This window comes from Cetorhinus maximus, chromosome 5 (assembly GCF_964194155.1).
Source record: "Cetorhinus maximus chromosome 5, sCetMax3.hap1.1, whole genome shotgun sequence".
Classification (NCBI taxonomy): domain Eukaryota; kingdom Metazoa; phylum Chordata; class Chondrichthyes; order Lamniformes; family Cetorhinidae; genus Cetorhinus; species Cetorhinus maximus.
The window spans coordinates 40,098,090-40,118,741 of NC_135883.1; the positions used below are offsets into that span (position 1 = coordinate 40,098,090).

The 20,652-nt window shown below is 41.4% G+C and overlaps 1 protein-coding gene across 29 annotated transcripts in view; it reads right to left on the reverse strand.

Annotated features, from left to right (window-relative positions):
• Positions 1–20,652, reverse strand: part of dst (dystonin) — a 568,493-nt gene that overhangs the window by 314,029 nt on the left and 233,812 nt on the right. For all 29 annotated transcript variants that reach the window (XM_078541812.1, XM_078541821.1, XM_078541818.1 and 26 more), the window contains 5 exons: positions 18,452–18,618; positions 1,804–1,916; positions 1,482–1,588; positions 1,222–1,341; positions 947–1,042 (listed from right to left, as the gene is read on the reverse strand). In XM_078541812.1, coding sequence (XP_078397938.1) covers positions 947–1,042; positions 1,222–1,341; positions 1,482–1,588; positions 1,804–1,916; positions 18,452–18,618 — 603 coding nt within the window. The remainder of the gene's footprint in view (positions 1–946; positions 1,043–1,221; positions 1,342–1,481; positions 1,589–1,803; positions 1,917–18,451; positions 18,619–20,652) is intronic.

Consider the following 20,652-nt stretch of genomic DNA (forward strand, 5'->3'; position numbering starts at 1 on the left):
GTGATCTTCATGGCTATGAGCGGTACTTGACCAGGGAATATCAGTAGAGGGGACAAATTAGGACTCAATATACATTTGTTTTTAAATTGTAGACATGAGAAGGCTGTGGTCAATAATGAAATGCTCCAAATATCTCCAATTACCAAATTCATCAAAATTCAGGAGCAATTCTTGCAAATTATGCAGTTAGCCTCATTTGTGAACATTCTTACCAAACAATACTGTTGGCTATGACATATTTACATTGGATTTACAGCACTTAAACAGTCCAACTAGTCCATGCTGGTGTTTATGCTCCACACAGGCCCCTTCACACCCTAATAACGCTATTAGCATAACGATCTATTTCCTCTTTTGCCCTCATGTATTTGTTTAGCTTCTCTTTAGTGTATCTATGCTATTCACCTCAACTACTCACGCATGTAGTGAGTTTCAAGAAATTTCTCCTGAATTCCCTATCGCATTTGTTAGTGGCTGTCTTTTGGCTCCTAGTTTTGTTCTCCACCACAAGTTGAAATATTTTCTCTACATCTGCTCCATTAAACCCTTTCATTAGCTTAAAGACCTCTAGCAGGCCACCCATCAGCCTTCTCTTTACTAGAGAAATGACCCAAGTCTGTTCAATCTTTCTATGATGTGTATAATCTGCTTTAATACGCTGCAGAATTCAGCAACATGCTTGACCCAGGATTTCCAGATAGAAAGGCGTTGAAAGTAAGTATAAATATAGCCATTTAACAAAATTATTATGTAAAGCTTCTCTAGTGAGGGAAAGGGAGAACGAAAACAAACATAGCATGTCCTATCAGAGATCAAACAGATTTCAAATTCAATTTTCTCATTTATTTCAAAATGAGTTGTGAATTTTCATTCCTCTTTCACTATTGCAGTGCTAACTAGAGGTAATCTAAGTGTGCAATAGGTAACTTAACTGAGACACACTTACCTCCAAAAGTTTATACAGCTGCTTTATTTTAGCTTTGTCCTTCTCTTTTGGTGGGATCTCTGTGTCTTTAAACTGCACGTACTGGTTATAAAGTGCCTGAAGAGGTTAACAATTGACAAGTTAGAAGTTGTCCAACCATTCCCCAGACTAAATTTCAGAAAGAATTGTCAAAAGTCCTAGAATGTCAAGTCAGACCATTCCAGACTTCCAGCAATCACAGTATTCTGCTTTATGTTTTAGGGAACAATAAGTCCTTTCATTCTGCAATGTCTTACCTTAAGTTCTGCAGGATTGTTCGAATAGCTCCGATCAGACATAACCGTCACGTGATGCTTGATCCATTGAATGAGGTAGTTCACCATATTCTGGTATTCTATCCACTTGACATCAACATCCTAGCAGAAGCCCAAACAAGTTTAAACAAGGTCATTCCAATTCAAGAAACAGTTACACCATCTTCAAAAGCAACATCTATTTTGACTTTCAGGATGAAATGGATCATCATCCAATGAGTAATAACATTTCAATGCCTTACATTTGCATTGATGCCTTCACCCCCTTCTGGGACTTTGGGAAAAACATCATACAGTGATGACACATATGTAATCACAGACTTCTCATCAGGGGATGCAACATTAATATCTAAGGAAAGAGTAAGCATCATTTCACTTGAGAGTCAACTTATGGTGAAATATTCAGAGCATTTGTCACATTGCATTTGGTGAAATCGCAGATTACATCAAGAAACAGATAGCGCAACTTAATAAAATTCACCAGATAATAAGGAACGTTGAGATTTAAAGAGAAATAAACAAAGTGACAGGAGATCGTGTTTACCAAATGGCCAACAAGGTTACCTTCAGGGTCCAACAGCCGAGTGACACCAAGTTTTTCAGCTACACCAAAGGCTTGTTCCAAATTGCTCACATTATTCTGAACTGCGACTTGACTCATATCTACCAGGTCCGGCCTGCAATTCAAAACAAAACATCAGATGATGGTTAAAAGGCTTTAAGGAAATGGCTATTCTTGTACTTAACTTGTACTTGTCTAACCACATTTTTGATCTGTATAGTTACCAGCTAGAGCACTGTGTTCGGTTCTGGGCACTGCGCCTCAGGAAAGTTACAATGGCTTTGGAAGGGGTGCAGCGCAGATTCACCAGAATGATGAAAATATGAATTAAATTATGAAGACGGGTTGCATAAATTAGGTTTGTATTCCATTGAGTATAGAGAAAATAATCTAATTGAGATGGAAGAGGGGGTTGGTCAGGGGAGGGGGCGGAAATCGGGTTGACAATTGAAAATTTCAAAATGGAGATTGATAAATTTTTAAGCGTTTTGATCCTTTGCCTGGCCCCGGGTTGTGCGGAGGGTAGGGGAGAGATCCGGTTAGGGACCAATAATGTTTTGTTTAAAGCAGACAAAGTTTGAGATTCAAGACACTTACTAAGTGAATAAAGCCACAAGATTCCTTCAAACAAACTAAAATAAACATTACTATACAAATTCAGAAAGATCAAACAATTTACAATAAGAAGATATTGACAACATTTCCCCCCACACCCCCGCCAATCTTATTCTCTACTATTCAGGATGAGTATCAGGTGCATGAATTAACAGCAGAACTGTGGTTGGACACACTACACAACACAATAGATGACAAATGCAACCAAAACATATTCCATGGATTTCTCAACAACCCAGCCAGACGTTTGTCACATTATGAGCCAACCAATATCACTGAAAATTAGTCTTTCTCACAAGGGTTTCCAATCTTCACCTTTGAAGATCTCGCCTTGGTTCTTTGAAGATGTGACAAGCAAAATGGATAATGGGGATCCTGTAGATGTAGTATATCTGGACTTCCAGAAAGTCTTTGATAAGGTGCCGCACAAAAGATTAATACACAAGATAAGATCACATGGAGTTAGGGGTAATATATTAACTTGGATAGACGATTGGTTGACCAACAGAAAGCAGAAAGTCGGGATAAATGGGTCTTTTTCTGGATGGCAAACTGTAACTAGTGGGGTGCCACAGGGTTCGGTCCTTGGGCCCAAACTATTTACAATCTATATTAATGACTTGGATTCAGGGATAGAAGGTACTATTGCTAAATTTGCAGATGACACCAAAATAGGTGGGAAAGTAAGTTGCAATGAAGAAATAGAAATTTACAAATGGATATGGACAGGTTAGGTGAATGGGCCAAAATTTGGCAGATGGAGTTTAACGTAGATAAGTGTGATTTTGGTCGGAAGAATAAAAAGGCAACTTATTATTTAAATGGAGAGAAACTTCAGAATGCTTCAGTGCGGAGGGATCTGGGTGTCCTCGTGCATGAATTGCTGAAAGCTAGTATGCAGGTACAGCAGGTAATAAGAAAGGCAAATTGAATTTTGGCATTTATTGCTAAAGGAATAGAGTATAAAATAGGGAAGTGCTGTCGCAACTGTAAAAGACATTGGTGAGACCGCACCTGGAGCACTGTGCACAGTTTTGGTCCCCTTACTTGAGGAAGGATGCAGTTGCTTTGGAGGCGGTTCAGAGGAGGTTAACTAGATTGATTCCAGAGATGTGGGGCTTGTCTTATGAGGAGAGATTGAGCAGTTTAGGCCTATACTCGCTAGAATTTAGAAGGATGAGAGGAGATCTACAAAGTGCTAAAGGGGATAGACAAAGTAGACGTGGAGCGGATGTTTCCCCTTATGGGGCATTCTAGAACGAGAGGCCATAGTTTTAGGCTAAGATGTGGTAGATTTAAATCAGAGATGAGGAGGAATTACTTTTCTCAAAGGGTCGTGAATCTGTGGAATTCACTGCCTCAGAGTGCAGTGGATGCGGGGACGCTGAATAAATTTAAGGAGGAGATAAACAGATTTTTAATTAGTAACGGGTTGAAAGGTTATGGGGAGAGGGCGGGAAATTGGAGTTGAGGCCGAAATGAGATCAGCCATGATCGTGTTGAATGGTGGGGCAGGCTCGAGAGGCTGAATTTCCTACTCCTGCTCCTAGTTCTTATGTTCTTAAGTTCTTGGAATTCTCTCCAAGTCAATCCCACTCAGGCGGCTTCAACAATGACCCAACTCGCAGGGTTTCAATCTCGCCTTCCGAAATTCTTTTCCCTTGGGTCGCCAAGAACACTCACGCTTCACCCTCCAACTGCAATTTCAGATCTTCGGCCATGCTCGGCAGAACACCACTGTTCCAAAGGGGTATCTTTGCCCAAACGGCCCACAGAATTGAGTCACCAACCTTCAGTTGCCTTCTCGGAACTTCAGGGCTTCTCTCGTGCCCACAATCGCTTAAAGTTTGCTCCCTACAGCTCTTTCTCTAAGCTGGAGCTTATGACCCTGCTCCTTTCTTTTAACTTGGCTTAACAGGACCTACTTCTGTTCCTTATCTTTTATCCCTTGCCTGGGACTTCCTTTTGGGAGCTCTCCCTGTCCCCCTCCAGTGTCCTGCTCCCTGGGACACTCATTGGAATAATGACGCTCCATCTCAGGTCATCTGACCTGCCCTTTGTGCACTGTTTTTCTTCTTTTCTTCTGTGCAGGTGCACAGGGCCTGAACAGCATTAAATAACCGAACTGCGCATGTGCAGCCAGTTCCCAGCCAGCACATGCTCGGGAGACCCGAGGTTCGTCAGGAACTAGAATTCCTGACCTCCGAACTTCAAACTAAGCCAATTATTGGAATTCATCACACCTTTCCTTGGAAGAAAAAAAAAGCTTCACTACAGTGAAGGTTCCTTTACAAAAATTTATCATCATAAACCTCTGAACTTCAAACTAAGGTAAGTATTGGAATTCATCATGCAAGGATATTAAGGTTTATGGAATCAAGGCAAGTAGATGGAATTAAGATACAGATCAGCTATGATAGAATTGAATGACAAAACAAACTTAAGAGGCTGATTGCCTATTCTTGTTCCATGTTACTATGACTACGCTCAAAATACAGCAATTTATAGAAATATTAAATGTATAATTGGAAAGAAATTGGAGAACAACAAAGAGGCAACACAGATAGGGCGAGTCAGTTGCCATGACAACAGCGAAAGCTTCAATTGGAACTATTGGTATATAGTTTTAAATCGAAGATATATGGAAGGCAATTTGTACTTAGCAATGTTGCATAAACAGTAATGAGATAATTGACTAGTTATTCTGTTTTAGTGATGCTGATTGAGGGATAAACTTTGGCCAGGACACCGGGGAGAACTCCCCTGCTCTTCTTCAAAATCGTGCCATGGGATTGTTCATCCAACTGAGAAGGTGGGCAGAAGGGACCTTGGCTTAACATTTCAACTGGAAGATAGCATTTCAGACAGTGCAGCACTGGGAATATCAGCTTAGATTGGGTGTTCAAATCCTAGAGTGAGATTTGAGCTCCCAACATTGTGATTGAATAAAGAGTGCTACTTAATGAGCCATGGTCGATACCAATTGTTAATACCAGTTTCTGCTTATGTCATCAGCATCGATTTTAAACAAGTAAAAGAAATGCAAATACTGTGGATAAACCAAGGCAATGATTTTGGAAATCGAGGATAGGAGCTCGGATGCAGTACAACAGGCAGATTCTCAACATTTTCTTAGAATTTACTTTTGTGCGGAACAGATTACCTAATCAAATTCTTTTCCCAAGTTCATATAAAGGATCATTTCTAATGAAATCCAGATGTACCTTGTGTCATACTTCAGTTAACATTTGCTCAGTCTCCCTTTCATCGCTTCACAGTCCACAAAACATTGGCTGTTTAGCTATCTCTAAAAATCTTTCATCAAATTACATAACTTAATAAGGGAGCGAGCTCATGGGAGTGGGGGAGGGGGCATGGATGAGAGCAGGGGAGGGGGCGTGCGGGGGAGGGAGCGCGCACGAGAGGGTGTGACAGCAGCAAGAGAGGGCGTATGCAACAGGGTGCAACAGTGGGAGACAGATAGCACATGCAAGAGGGTATGCTAGTGGGAGAGATGGGCCAGCAAGGGGGTGCGACTGTGGGAGAGAGAGCACAAGTGAGGAAGTGTAACACTGGGAGACAGAGCACGCATGAGGGAGTGCAACAGTAGGAGAGAGAGCACGCATCAGGGGGTATGAGAGTGGGAGAGAGACAATGCGTGCGACAGGGTGTGACAGTAGGAGAGATGGGCACGCAAGAGGTTGGGACTGAGGGAGAGAGAACGCGCATGCAAGAGGGGGTGATAGTGAGAGAGAGAGCATGCAAGAGGGTGTGATAGTGGGAGAGGGCATGCAAGAGGGTGTGATAGTGGGAGAGGGCGTACACGAGAGTGTGGGGCAGTGAGAGAGAGTGGGTGTGCGCAAGAGGGTGCAACTGTGGGACAGTGTGATCACACATGAGGGCGTGCAACAGTGAGAGAGAGACCGCATGAGAGGGTGCGGCTGTAGAAGAGATGGGCGCGCAAGTGTGTTCAACAGTGGGAGAGAGAGCAGGCGCGAGGGGCTGCGCCAGTGGGAGAGAGACAGCGCGTGAGAGAGGGTGTGACAGTGGGAGAGATAGCACGCATGAGGGGTGTGACAGTGGGAGAGGGAGAGCTTGCGTGAGAGGGAGCGACAGTGGGAGAGAGAACACACGTGAGGGGGTGGGACAGTAGGAGAGAGAGGGTATGTGCAAGGGTGCAACAGTGGGAGACAGCGCACATGAGAGGGTAAGACAGTGGGAGGGGCAGAGAGAGAGAATGAGCAAGGGTATATGAAAGTACAGGGAGTGGAAGAGAGGGAGATAATGATGCACCTGTGAAGTGTAATCACATTTGTATTGTAGGAAACCAGGTAGCCAATTTGCACACAGCTAGCTCTCCCCAATAGTAATGTGATAAATAAAAATGTGAAATACAGATTTTGGTGGAAGGTATATATTGGTCAGGAGGCCAAGGAAATATCCCTAGTTCTTCTTTGAAATATTGCTATCAAAATCTTTCCTTCCATCTGAGAGGTCAGACATTGGTTTAACATCTCATGAGAAGGTCAGCGTCTCAAACAATGCAGTACTCCCTCAGGATTGCACTGGCGTGACTGCTTAGTAGATTCTAAGCTTGGTACCTAAGCCCTCAAGCCAGCAAATAAGGAGTAAAATAAGGCAAGTTATTTTTAAACAGGAGGGAGCAACTGAATTGGCTTAGAATTATCAAAATATCAAACTGTCCCAGTGTTTAGGAGCAAAATATGGAGTCCAAAATTCCTTTTTGATTTAGTAATGTATTTTGGCTCACTATTGCAAAAGAAACATGCCATCCTTCCAAGTTCAATCTCTGTGACTCCAGTCCACACACTAAAGTGGCTGATTCTTAACTTCACTCTGATGTGAGCAAGCTACCCCTTTCTATCAAAGCTTTCCAGAGGATGACCAGATTAAAATCAAATGGACCACTCAGCCTTGGTCTAAACTTGGGATAGAAAACCAGAATTCCAGAAATGAAGCAGGAGTGGCAGCCCTCAACATGGTAGCATTTCAGCGCGTGTGACACCAAAAAGACCTGGTAAAACTGAAGTCAATGAGGATCAGGAGGTAACTTCACTAGCTGCAATCATATTCAGAGCAAAGGATGATGGCTGTGATGAATGCAGGCCAATCCTCTCAGTCCCAGGACATCACTACAAGAGTTCTGCAGGCCAGTGCTCCAGGCCCAACCATCTTCAGCTGCTTCAGTAAAAACCTTCTAACCATCAGAAGGTTAGAAGTGGAGATGTTCAATGATGATTGCACAGTGTTCAGCACCATTTGCAATTCCTCAGATACTGAAGCAGTCCATGCCCACAAGCAACAAAATGTGGGGAACATGCTAGTCCCGGCTAAGTAGCAAGCAACATTTGCGCCATATAAGTTCCAGGCAATGATTATCTCCAACAAGAGAAAGTCAAACCATCTCCTCTTATAAGAGGATACACAGAGAGGAGATGACGCTGGAATGCGAAGCAGACTGAGTCAGGAATCTGGTTCATGAGGGTATTTCAGTTAAGCTTTTCTCAAGTTTAAATTTAGATTATGAGCCAGACTCTGACATGGAATCTACAAGCTATTTATGTAGCTAGTTAAACAGGAGCTGCCTGGCAATGGCAATTTTCTGCCAATTAGCTGAAAATGGTTGCCTTGTTAATCATTGTAGCAGGAAGCTGAGCGAGCATTGCAACTTGGGAGTGAGTCATCAGTTCTCCGTAAAAGCAGCCAGGTTTTGCAAACAGCATGGAGTAAGGAGACACATGGAGAGGAGACTACATCTGAGTGCGACGTAGGCTGAATGTGAAGTTGGGAATTTGAATCAAGTGGGAATTTCTGTTAAGTTTTTATCAAGTTTAACTTTGGGTTAAGTGTTAGTCTCTAACCGAGTGCGAAGTTGGGAATTTGGTTCGCATGAGAACTTCTGATGCAGAGGGGTATGAGGTGCTCCTTTTTCTACCTTTTTTCTGTCTCCAATAGCTGGTGAATCTTTTTCCTTTGTCTCCAAGCTGGGAGAGAGTAACTTTCTATTACTTGGCTGTGTAAATTAATAATAGTTAATTAACTAGTTGAATAAATAAGAATAAACAGACATGGCAGGGATGGTGGTGTGCCGTGGCTGCAGCCTGTGGGAATCTGTGGAATGCAGTGCAATCCCTGATAACCATATCTGCACTAAGTGTCTGCAATTTGCACAACTTTAGCTCAGAGTTGCTGAGGTGGAGTCAGAGTTGCAGACAATGAGGGGCATCAGCAAGGGAGAGTTACTGGGATGCTTTGTTCCAGGAGGCAGTCATACCCCTTAGATTAGATAGAGCTTCAGAGTTGGTCAATGGTAAGGGACAGGAGGGTGTGACTGTGTGACTGTGAGTCAGGCAGATATCTGGGACCAGCATGTAGTGATACAGAAGCCTCGACCCCTGACTTTATTTAACGAGGTGTTCGGTACCTGTGTGGATGAGAGGAAGCTGAGTGGATTGACCATGGCACTATGGCACAGGATGCCTTCGGGGTTTGGGCGGGGGTGGGGGGGTGGGGGGTGGGGGTTGGGCAAAGGGCGAAAAGGCAAAAAGGAATGTGGTAGCATTAGGAAACAGTGTGCTACTAGGAGACAAATAATGTACTCTGCAGCTGCTACAGGGAGATCCAAAGTTCATGCCGCCTGCCTGGTACCAGGGTTAAGGGCATCTCTTCACAGCTGGGAATGTGGAATCCAGTTGTCGTGGTCCACGTGCGAGCTAATGACATAGGTAGAACCAGGAATGATGTTCTGCTAAGAGGGTTTGAGGAGTTTGGGTCCAAATCAAAATGCAGAACATCTCTGGATCGTTATCTGCGCCATGTGCCAATTAGCATAGGGTCAAGAAGAGTAGAGAACTAAATTGTGGGAAGAATGGGTTTCAATTCATGGGGTACAGGCATCAGAACAGAACTATTCCATCAAGATGGGTTCCACTTAAACTGGTGTCACGGACGCTTTAAAAGGTATTTCCCCAAAGTCACCTGTGAACAATGTATTTCTTTGTGAGTATGTATATTTTAACCCTGGAGTGAGAAATTCAATTTAAAAATAGCCCAGCAACAAAACCCTTTTACTTAAAAGGAAAAGGTTAGCTTATGTCACGCTATTGGTCTGGAAGTTCCTTAGGAAAAAACAAGTTACAGACACATGTAAACTTGCAAAATTTAGTTCCTGAGGAAGATTTTTAAAAACCATACTTATAAAAATTGAAACAATTCAGTCTATATTCGGCATAGGCCTGATATGTTTTGAAGTTGAAGCGAAGGTCTTGAGGTTGTAGGGTTGTCTCTGAAGCTGGGATGGCTTCCACTGTTAAATTGCTGGAAGTTGCTTACGTAGGTGAGCTTTAAAGGTAGAATCAGGTTTACAGGGAGGGGAGAAAGTTTCTTACTTCTGTTCTGCGGGCATGGCATTTCTAGCTGCCTAGTTACTTAACAGCAGACCAGTGACTATTTTAGATGCCTTTCTCTGTCTCTCCCTGAGCTGAAGCTTCTTTAAGATGGTTCTCTGTGCTTTTTGTAGGTGGCTTGCCCGCCGTTTCTATGCTTTTATTGCAAGCAAACCAGGATGGCCATTGTCTCAACAATACTCAATCAAGTTCCAAAAAAGGAAACTGGTTAGCCCAATCCCTATCTTAGTCTGTTTGAGGACCCACTGAATTCCAACTGTCTTTTGTGAATCCTCTTGAGGTAAAGAGTCTGGTCCAAGTCTGCATGATAGGGGTTGATTCCACAAGAGAAGTCACATGACCTTCAGAATCCATTTTGTTTCTCTTTAAAAAAAAGTTCAAGGCTTTTAAAGGCAACTCTCAAAAAATGTGTAATGTCATAACTGTGCACTGTAACAATGGGCTGGGGCCAGTGTCCTGGCTGATTGTATAACTCGGCTGTGGACAGGGCATTAAACTAACAGAGGTAGGAGAGGATTCAGGTGAAGAGAGATTTAGAAGTCCAAAGAGAAAGGTTGAAGCAATGGAACAACATGAGTGGGACAAGAAAGGAGACAGAGTTTAACATAAATCGTACATGAGCTAATATGGTCAATGTTGGGAACGGTGGTAAAAAAATGAAATTAATGGTTCTTCATCTGAATGCATGAAGCATCTGCAATAAGACAGATGAACTAGTGGCACAAAGACATAAATGGTTTTACATTTAATTTCCCTCACAGAGACATGGTTGCAAGGTGATCGAGGTTGGGAAATAAATGTTCCAGGGCAAACAATATTTCGGAAAGACAGGCAGAATGACAAAGGAGGAGAGGTAGCACTGATAGTAAAGGATGACTTAAGGACATTAGTAAGAAAGGATCTGCCTCTGAAGATCATTGCAAGACTCAGAAGATGCTGGTGTGAATAGTTTAAAGGCCCCGAACAGTAGTTATACCATTGGACAGAGCATTAAACAAGACATCATTGGAGCTTGTAACAAAGGTAGTGTAATAATTGTGGGGAACTTTAATTGTCATATAAACTGGGACAATAAAATTGGCAGACTGGTCAAGAAGATTAGTTTGTAGAAAGTCTTTGTGACAGTTTCTTGGAGCAATACATTTTGGAACCGACTAGGGATGAAGCCATCTTAGACCTAGTGTAAGGTAAAGAGACTGAGTTATTTGGTAATGTCACAGTGAAAGATCCACTGGGAAATAGTGATCATAACACCACTGAGTTCCATGTTAAGCTTGAAAGTGACATACTACAATTATAAACAAAGCCAATTATATAAGCATGAGGGGAGAACTAGGGTTGATTAGGTAAATATATTAACAGGTATGGCAGTAAATAAGCGGTGGGAAACAGTTAGAGAAATAATTCAAAATGTTCAACAAAAATACATTCCACTGAAAAACAAAAGCTCAGCAAGAAAGTCCACCCGTGGCTTACTAAGGAGGTTAAGGATAGTATCAGATTTAAAGTAAAGGCTTATAATGTTGCAAAGAACAGTAGCAAGTATGGGGGTTGGGAGTGTTTTAAAAACTGGAAAAGGGCCACCAAAAACTTGATAAAAAGGGGATAAAATAGAATGTAAGAGTAAACTAGCCAGAAATATAAAAACAGGTTGTAAGAGCTTTTGTAGATGTATAAAAAGAGAGTAGCTAAAGTAAACATTGGTCCCTTCGGAGCAGAAACAGGAGAAATTATCATGGGGAATGAGGAAATGGCAGAGATATTGAGCAAATATTTTATGTCTTCTATTGTGAAAACGGACACAAATTGCACACCAGAAATAGAGGGTAGCCTACGGGCTAAAAAAAATGAAGAAATTAAGGTAATTAATATCAGCAGAGGACAAGTATTGGAGAAACTCAAGGGACTGGAATCCCACAAATCCTCGGACCTGATGGCCTACACCCTAGGGTTCTAAAAGACACAGCTGAAAATATAGTGGTTTCACTAGCCATGATTTTCCAAAATTCCTGAGAATCGGGAACAGTCCCATCAGGTTAGAAGTTGGCTAATGTAACACCGCTTTTCAAGAAAGGAGGGAGAGAGAAAAGAGGGAACTACAGGTCAGTTAGCTTACCATCAGTCGTTGGGAAAGTACGGGGGTCTATTACTAAAGGAAATCTTAATGCACTTAGAAAAGTATAATATGATTAGAATAAGTCAACATGGTTTTACAAAAGGGAAATCCTGCTTGACAAATTTATTAGAGTATCTTGAAGATGCAACAAGTAGGATAAAGGGGAACCAATCGATGAATATACCTGGATTTTCAAGTGCGCCATACAAAATGCTAACAGGCAAGGTGAGGGCTCATGGAGTTGGGGGTAATGTATTAGCATGGATAGAAGATTGGTTAACAGACAGGAGGCAAAGAGTGGGCATAAATAGGGCATTTTCAAATGGGCAGGATATGACTAATGGAGTTCTGCAAGGATCAGTGGTGGGGCCTCAGCTATTTATATCCATATTAACAACTTCACAGACAGAGAGTAATGCATCTAAGTTTGCTGATGACACAAAGCTAGGTGGAAAGGTAAGTTGCGGGGAGGACACAGAGACGGCAAAGAGATATAGCAAGGTTAAGTGAGCGGGCAACAGGATGACAGATGGAGTATAATGTGGGAAGCATGAAGCTATTCTCTTCAGTTGGAAGAATAAAAAAGCAGAATTTTTATTAAAGGTGTGAAACTTGTAAGTGTTGATGTTCAGGGAGACTTGGCGTGCTTGTATAAGGAACGCAGAAAATTAGCATACAGGTACAGCAAGCAATTAGGAAGGCAAATGGCATCTTGATCTTTATTGCAAGGGGATTGGAGTACAAAAACAAAGAAGTTTACTACAATTGTACAGGGTTTTGGTGAGACCACACCTAGAATACTGTGTGCAGTTTTGGTTTCCATATTTAAGGGAAGATCTCCATATTTGGAGGGAATACAATGAAGGTTCGCTAGGTTGGTCCTCGGGATGACGAGAGGCTGAGTAAATTGGGGCTATATTCTCTGGAGTTTAGAAGAATGCAAGATGATCTCATTAAAACATACAAGATTCTGAAGGGGCTTGATAGGGTAGATGCTGAAAGATTGTTCATGCTGATCGGGGAATCTAAAACACGAGGTCGCAATCGCAGGATAAGGGGATGATCATTTAAGACTGAGATGAGGGGAAACTACTTCACCCAAAGGGTTGTGCATCTTTAGAATTCTCAATGCCAGAGGGTTGTGGATGCTTCATTGGCCGTATGATGTACTCCTGCTCCTATTTCTTGTGCTCTTGACATTCAAACCATTGTCAGGTTCCCCAACATCAACATCCTCGGAAGTTGCCCATTAAAGAAACATTTTGGGCCAGCCATATAAATGTCTGAGGCGGGGAATTATGCAATTTATTCATCTTCTTACTCTGCAAACCCTATTCACCATCAACAAGACACAAATTAGGAGTATGGTGGATTAGTCCCCACTTCACTGATGAATGCAGTTCCAACTGTACTCGATAAGTTCGACATCGGCCAGTACAAAGCAATCTGCTTGATCAAAATCTCTCCAATTGTCTAAATATCCACCGCTCCTCCGCCACCAGTGTACTGTTTCTGAAGTGTACTGTCTGCAAGAAGCACCATAGCACAAGCAAAAGCTTCTTCATCCACAACTCCAAAACCTTCAACCTCCACCAACCAGAAGGAACAGTACTGAAAAAGTGCTGCACTGTTGGAGGTGGCATCTTTCAGATAAGATGTTAAACCAAAGGCCTGTCTACCCTCCCAGGCAGGTGTGAAACATTCCATGACACTATTCGAAGAAAAGCAAGGGAGTTCTCCCTAGCGTTCTGAGCTTACATGTCTCCCTCATCATTCAAACAGATGACTTGGTCATTCATTTCATTGTCATTTGTGGGGGCTTGCTGTGCACAAATTACCTGTCATGTTTCCTACATTATAGCTTCCAGAACACTTCATTGGCTGCAAAGTGCTTTCAGACATCCCAAGGTCATGAAAGGCCCTAAATAAATGCAAGCTCTTTCTTTTCTAACTGCGCGCTACAAAGGAGAAAGCAACAACAGGGTACGGTCTCAACTGAATGGCTGTAATGAATCTGACTCAACTAAGAACGAGCATCCCAAAAGCTCACCTGCTTACATAAATCACCATTTGGATGGTGTCACACAAACAGCTTGAATCAAAGCTTGAAAGTTGGGATCACCCAAAGGCCTAACACCACTTATTATTAAACGCATGGTGAAACATTTCACCATGAGCTGCTTTAAGGGGTCTTCAGGTGCCAAATATTATAAACCTGGGAGGTACACTCAGGCATCTGCTTGAACAGGCAATGAAGCAATTAGATACAGTGTGAATAAATATCTGAGTGTTCAGCCCAGCCAAGGATTAGGCAAGTTTGGGCATATTATAGCAAAGCAATAAGCCTCCTTCAATACATCTGACACAAAATCAGAGAATTCCAATTGTGTTGCATGATTACATTTTATAAGGGGATCATATTTAAATACTTCCTACAAACTAAATTCAATGGTTGTAAGAAAGAAAATCGTTCTAAAAAGCAAATAGAATTTGTGTTTATATATTGTTCACAATCTGAGGAAGTCCCAAAACACCGCACGGCCTCCTTTAGAAATGTTGCCAATGCTGTAATTAGGAATATATGGCAGACAAATTGCTGTTTGTAAGATCATGCTATGCACAATGGGATAAATGACCAGATAATCTGGTTTAGAATAAATGAGGGCACTGGTAGAATTCCCCTGCTCTTCTTCGATTAGTTCCATGGCATCACAGCGAATTCCCGTGATGAGTCATTGAAACGTGGGGATGGATGAATATTCTGGAATATCCTTTTCTCATCGTTTGAATCAGGGAGTTTTTATGCAGAACTTTCAGATGAGTCAATGCCAGGTGACATTTTCTCATTCTATACTTGGGCTCCAATGTAGGAGAGATGATAGAAGATTGAAGACAATTACACTAGGTACTCAGATCAGCAAATCAGAGATGACAATAGATACAAAACTAAAGCTGAAATGTGCCAGCAATTACAATGTATGACAGACCTACCAAAGAATCCAAAACTAAATATGTGCACGGCAGGGGGAAGGATTATACTGGAGTTCATAGCACCTTATGACATATGCTGGCTCTTGGAAAGAGCTATCCTATTCCCCCTGTTCTTTCCCCAAAGCCCTGATTTTTTTCAAATCTAATTCCCTTTTTGAAAGTTACTATTGAATTTGCTTCCTCCACCCTTTTAGGCATATTCCAGCTCATAACAAATCGCTAAAGGAAAAAAAATTGTATTGCCCCTCTTAAATCGGTGACCATCTATCAGTGGAAAGTTTCTTTATTTACTCTATTAAAACGCTTCATGATTTTGAATGCCTCTATGAAATCTCCTCTTAACCTTCTCTGCATTAGGGAAAACAAGCCCAGCTTCTCTGGTCTCTCCACATTATTGAAGTCCCTCGTCCCTGGTACATTCCAGTAAATGTCCTCTGCACTCTCTCTACAGGCTTGACAGCCATCCTGAAGTGTGATGCTTTGAATTGGATACAATACTCCAGCATTAGCGGTCTTTTAGAAATTCACAACCTTTGCTCTTCACTTGTACACAAACCATGATTCAATGGCATGAACTGCACTGGAACACAATGCAGTTGCTTATGTGATGTTACCATGTAAGAAAGGATCCAGCTCTTTAGTCACAAACCCTCCCTAAACAAATAAATGTGGCTTGCAAAATGCCTTCATGGAGACTCGGTTTGATTTTTTGTTCATCAAGGTGAGGAATGCTCACACTCGGATGCCAAATAATTCCAACTTCACACATTCCCAGCTGAAAGTTTCCAATGCTAGGTGCAGCAACTCAGACACAAGGCACATAGCACTTTTAATCCCTCAACCTATGCTTGGAACCTACGCTGGTCATTTATCTCACTAAAGCTTATGGAAGCTTTGCGCAAATTGTCTACAACGTTTCCCTACACTTCAAAGGTATTTAATTGGTTGTGAAGCAATTTGGGACATCCTAAGGTGGTGCTAAGGTGCTTTATGAATGGGAGTCTTTCTTTGATAGGCAAGGGAACACAGTTTAAAGTGAAGCATTTCCAATTAAAAAGAAATTTAGTCAACAGAATTTTTTCTTGAATAGGAGGGAGAAAAAAAGGTGAAACTGAAAACAATGCAGGTTTCTTCATAAAACAAACTGGATGAATTTCTGCTGGTAAAAAGGATCCAGGGCTATCAGCTGCAGAATCATATTAAGAAACGTTATGGGAGATTTCAAAAGATTGACTGGATGGGCCAAAGCATGACAATGTTGGTTTCTGTCACCCCCAATTGTGTGTCGTTGCATCAGTGCAAGGTTCTCATGCAATATTTTAACCAGATAAATGCCTGACAACCATTTCTTGTGTGCCTCACATCATCTGAAAACTGTACCTTCACTGCTAGACCTAGCACACACCCAGGCAGAAACAATTATTTCAATTGCAATATTACTAACAACATCAATCATAAAAACCACAGATTACCCAACCGTGACAATTTTACATAACACAATTATTGTTTCTGTAATGAAAGGGCAATTTATGGAATTCCATCCCACTAACACTTTCAAAACAGAACTCAAAGGAAAGGTCTTACGAATAAACAAAATTCCCTTTAACCTTCCCTTGGAAGGATAGTGCAGGTATTCTTTTACATAGACAAAACAAAAACAAAAGAAAAAGTAAAATTTCACTTTGCAACAGTTCGCCATGTGAAGTATTGTTTCAGGGAAGCTCATTTTTTTTAAACACAAAGGGTCATAAAATTACTGCGTTCTTCCTGTCTCAAGAGTGGAAGACAGGCAAGAGGTCAGAACTGGAGGAATACAGAGATCTCGGAGGGTGTGGTTGTAGGTCACAGGGATAGGGATGGATGAGGCCATGGAGGAATTTGAACACAGGGATAAATGTTTTAAAATTCGAGGCACTGGTGGACTAAGTTTCAATGTTGATAAGCGAGCACAGGGGTGATGGGTGAATGGGACTTCGTGCGAGTTAGGATTTTGCCAGCAGAGTTTTGGGTGAGCTTAGGTTCGTGAAAGGGGGACATTGAGGTGCTGGCCAGAGGAACGCTGGAATAAGTCATTCCCTCTTGAAGTCACAGAAATTTAGCTTCAATTGGGAATGGCTTGGTCAGCGAACAAACATAAGCACTGTAAAATAAAGCACTGAAAACTGGCATGCTATATTGGGGCCAGAGCAATTGACAAACTTCAGATCAACAATTCTTGCCCTCCCACTCAGCACTGAATTTTCCTCATAATGGTGCAGACTCATGTGGGCACTGTTTCATAATGCCAGCTGCCCTTTTCTCCGCTGAAATGACCCTTCTTAAAATGTGGCTTGGAGGCGAAATGCTAGCAAACCTTTAGGAGGCCAGCAGAGGTGAGCAAGATCCTGTTCTCACCTGCCACCACCTTTGCCCTCACCAGGTCTAGATTGCAGAGATTAATTGTCATTTCTTACCATACCCTTCTGAGATCAGAAAATCCAGAATAGACCAGGGACCTTCCTTCGTCAGAATGATGTCTACCCTAAAGGGCAATCTAAAAGTACAATTTCTAAACTTGCATCAAAGTCCAAAGTCCATTCCCAAATCCTCAATTATTTGTAAACATGAACAGATTGGGTCACAACTGCTTTACTAAATGATAGCTTTATTATTCTAAAGCAGCAAACACACCCGGCACTTCAGTACTTATTTCGGATTTCTGGCATTGCAGGATTTTGCTTTTGTTTTAGTGTTTAGTTCACGGCCAATTCTCTTCCAGGGATGCATACTTTGAAGTTCCGCTCTTTCTCCAATGGGATCGCTGTTTCTCTCTTTTAACTTGTTCATCTTCATCGCTTTCTGTTTCCCTTCTCTTGTCTGGCCAATCTTCCCCTTTGTTCTTTCCTCTTCTCGTTCTCATTTTCCCTGCCTCTACATGCTTTCAAAAAATCAGCACCCTGAAACATCAACTCTGTTTACCTCTCCACAGATGCTGTCTAATCTGCTAAGCTTTTTCCAGCATTTTCTGATTTCACTACACTGGCACTCGTTGAACTTTGTTCAATCATTTCACCAGGTTCATATCACATATACAGCACAGAAACAGTCCATTCAATTAACTGAGCTACACTGGCGTTAACGATCTATAAGATCCTCCTCCCACCTTAGTTCAACTCTCCCTATCAGCATTTCTCTCTCAAGTACTGGATTCATCCAGCTTCCCCTTAAATGCATTTATACTATTTATCTCAATTACTCCTTGTGGTACTGAGTTTCACATTTTTGTTATTCTCTGGGTAAAGAAATTTTTCCTGAATTCCCCATTGAACTTATTATCTTATATTTATGACTGATACAAGTATAACAAGGAAAAGTGTCCGGTATTCTGGCCTTGCCAGCAATGCTCATATCTCAGGAACAAATATAGAAAAAAGGTTTATACACTTCACATTCTTAAATCGAAACATGAAAAAGCTATGAGAGCAAAGCAGTATTTGCCTCCCAGATGTGCGAAAGCAGTACCTGTATTTATGAATGATTGCATTAAATAATCTGCCATCTCTCCAGCATGAAGTGAAGTTCTCACATCTGACTCCAGCGTAACCCTCCGTTGTCTGTTGTGACCACAGTAACAATTTCTCCTTGGCCGACATGTCCTCAGACTCCCCAGTAACATGGATGTCAGAGATCTGAAAATCAAAGTCTGATGTTAATAAATAGCATCCAGAGATGAGAGTGGGGGAAGGCGAAAAGGTCTGAAAAATTTTTGTGACAAAGAATCATGCACACATTATAGTACAAAGTGACGAAGTCACAGCAGCATGAGGGGTGTGAAAAAGTTAAAGCACTTATGATGACACAGCCAATGGTAAAGGCTGAGTTGTTCAAATCCCAGAGGGAAACTTGAAACAACTGTCATAAATCATTTTTGCAATTTGTATGCTTCAAGATGCAGGTTTTGAATTCAGTAGTAATAAGACCACCAAGTTTCAAGAGGTTTTTTTATAAAACTAAATTAAACATTTATTAATACAAGAAAGATTGTAAGCACACATATGTCTACAAAATTAGTACTGTAATAACTACAAAAATCCCCCAATTAATTTGTCTCAGTTAGACTCCCGGTAAGGCAATAGCAAGATACATAGATTTAAACAGACCCCTGGCAAAGCACACCCTGGACAGTCACATTCAAAATGAGTTTCTTTGAGCTCTGGGTCCTTGCAGACAGACTTGAGGCTTACAGGTTCTAAGATCTAAAGCCTCCAGCCTGTAAACCTCAAGTCTGTCTGCAAGGACCCAGATCCTTTCACCAACAGCCTTCTCTTCCTTTATACATATTTCCCTCTTTGAATGCAAATTCTCATTGTCACTAGGGTTTTTTTAAACTTTAAATCTTCTAACAATAAAACCCTTTCATGATACCCACTTTACTAGCAAGCTTCTAAAAATAAACACATTGTTTCTGAGCTTCACCTGGTTAGATGTAATATTTCACCCGCTCTTTTGAGTGGCCTATTTAAAAATGAAAACTGCCCCTTTTGCACCTCACCTTCTATTTCCCTATGTTTATCCATTTACCATTTCAAACCTACTTCTCTTCTATACATCAAAGCCTCTCAACCAGCTGGCTTTAATCCAATTAAGATACACACACATACACACACATAGACACAGACACCACTAAACTCTATTTTAAAATAATTTCCAATAACATTATGGGCATTATTATATCTTCTTGACACACTTTTTATGATCTGTAGTGAATTGCAAATGCTTCTAGGCTACTTCAAACGGGCAGAATTGAGTGGGTAGAAGCATTAGTTTTCCCTTTGTTTACCTTCTATTACCGTCAAGCCTGTGGGCCAATACACATGTATAAAATCACCAAAGTGACCTCAGCATTTCAACATTTCAGCATTTAATGCTGTTGGTATTTACTCCATCATATATTATATATGTACTAACACCAGAACATGACTGTGAAAACTTATTCATAGATTTGTGTCAAAAGTTTCACAAATGTTGCCATGACTGACTGGTTTGGTTTTTCCTTTTAGCATATCCTAGGAGTAAAGGGATCCACTCAAAATTCATCATGCCACTCAAGAACAACTTGCATCTATGCCTTTAATGTAGATAAGAGCGCTTCACAGAAGCAAGAAATATTAGGACGGGTGACTAAATGCTTGGTCAGAAGTAGTTTTTAAGGAGGGTCATAAAGAAAGAGAGGGAGAGGTGGAGGCACTGAGATTGAGGGAGACTTACCCCTTTAAAGTATTAACATTCAGCTTGGTTTCTATTGGTGGGGTAAACAGAAGCCATCACACACCTAAGGGAGATAACTTGTCAGGTAGGCAAGATAGCAGTGCATATTTAAGTCCTAGGGCAGAGATCATTATCTTGACACTGTAAACCTGTGCCAGGTTGCGCACATGTGAAGTGAAGCAAAGAACCACGCAGGAAGCACCGGTGGTTGGAAAAACACTTCAAAAGGTAAGATTCCATAATCAAAAAGTCAGAATTCTGCCAAAAGGCAGAAATTTCTCATCCCTGATCAACTGTCATGTATCATAAACATGTCAGGTTCCACACGAACACTGACAACACCCAGTTTTACCTCAACAACACCTCTGTCAACCCCTCCACCGTCTCTAAACTCACAGACTGCTTGGTCAATGAATAGAAATATCCTCCAATTAAATGTTGGGAAGATTGAAGTC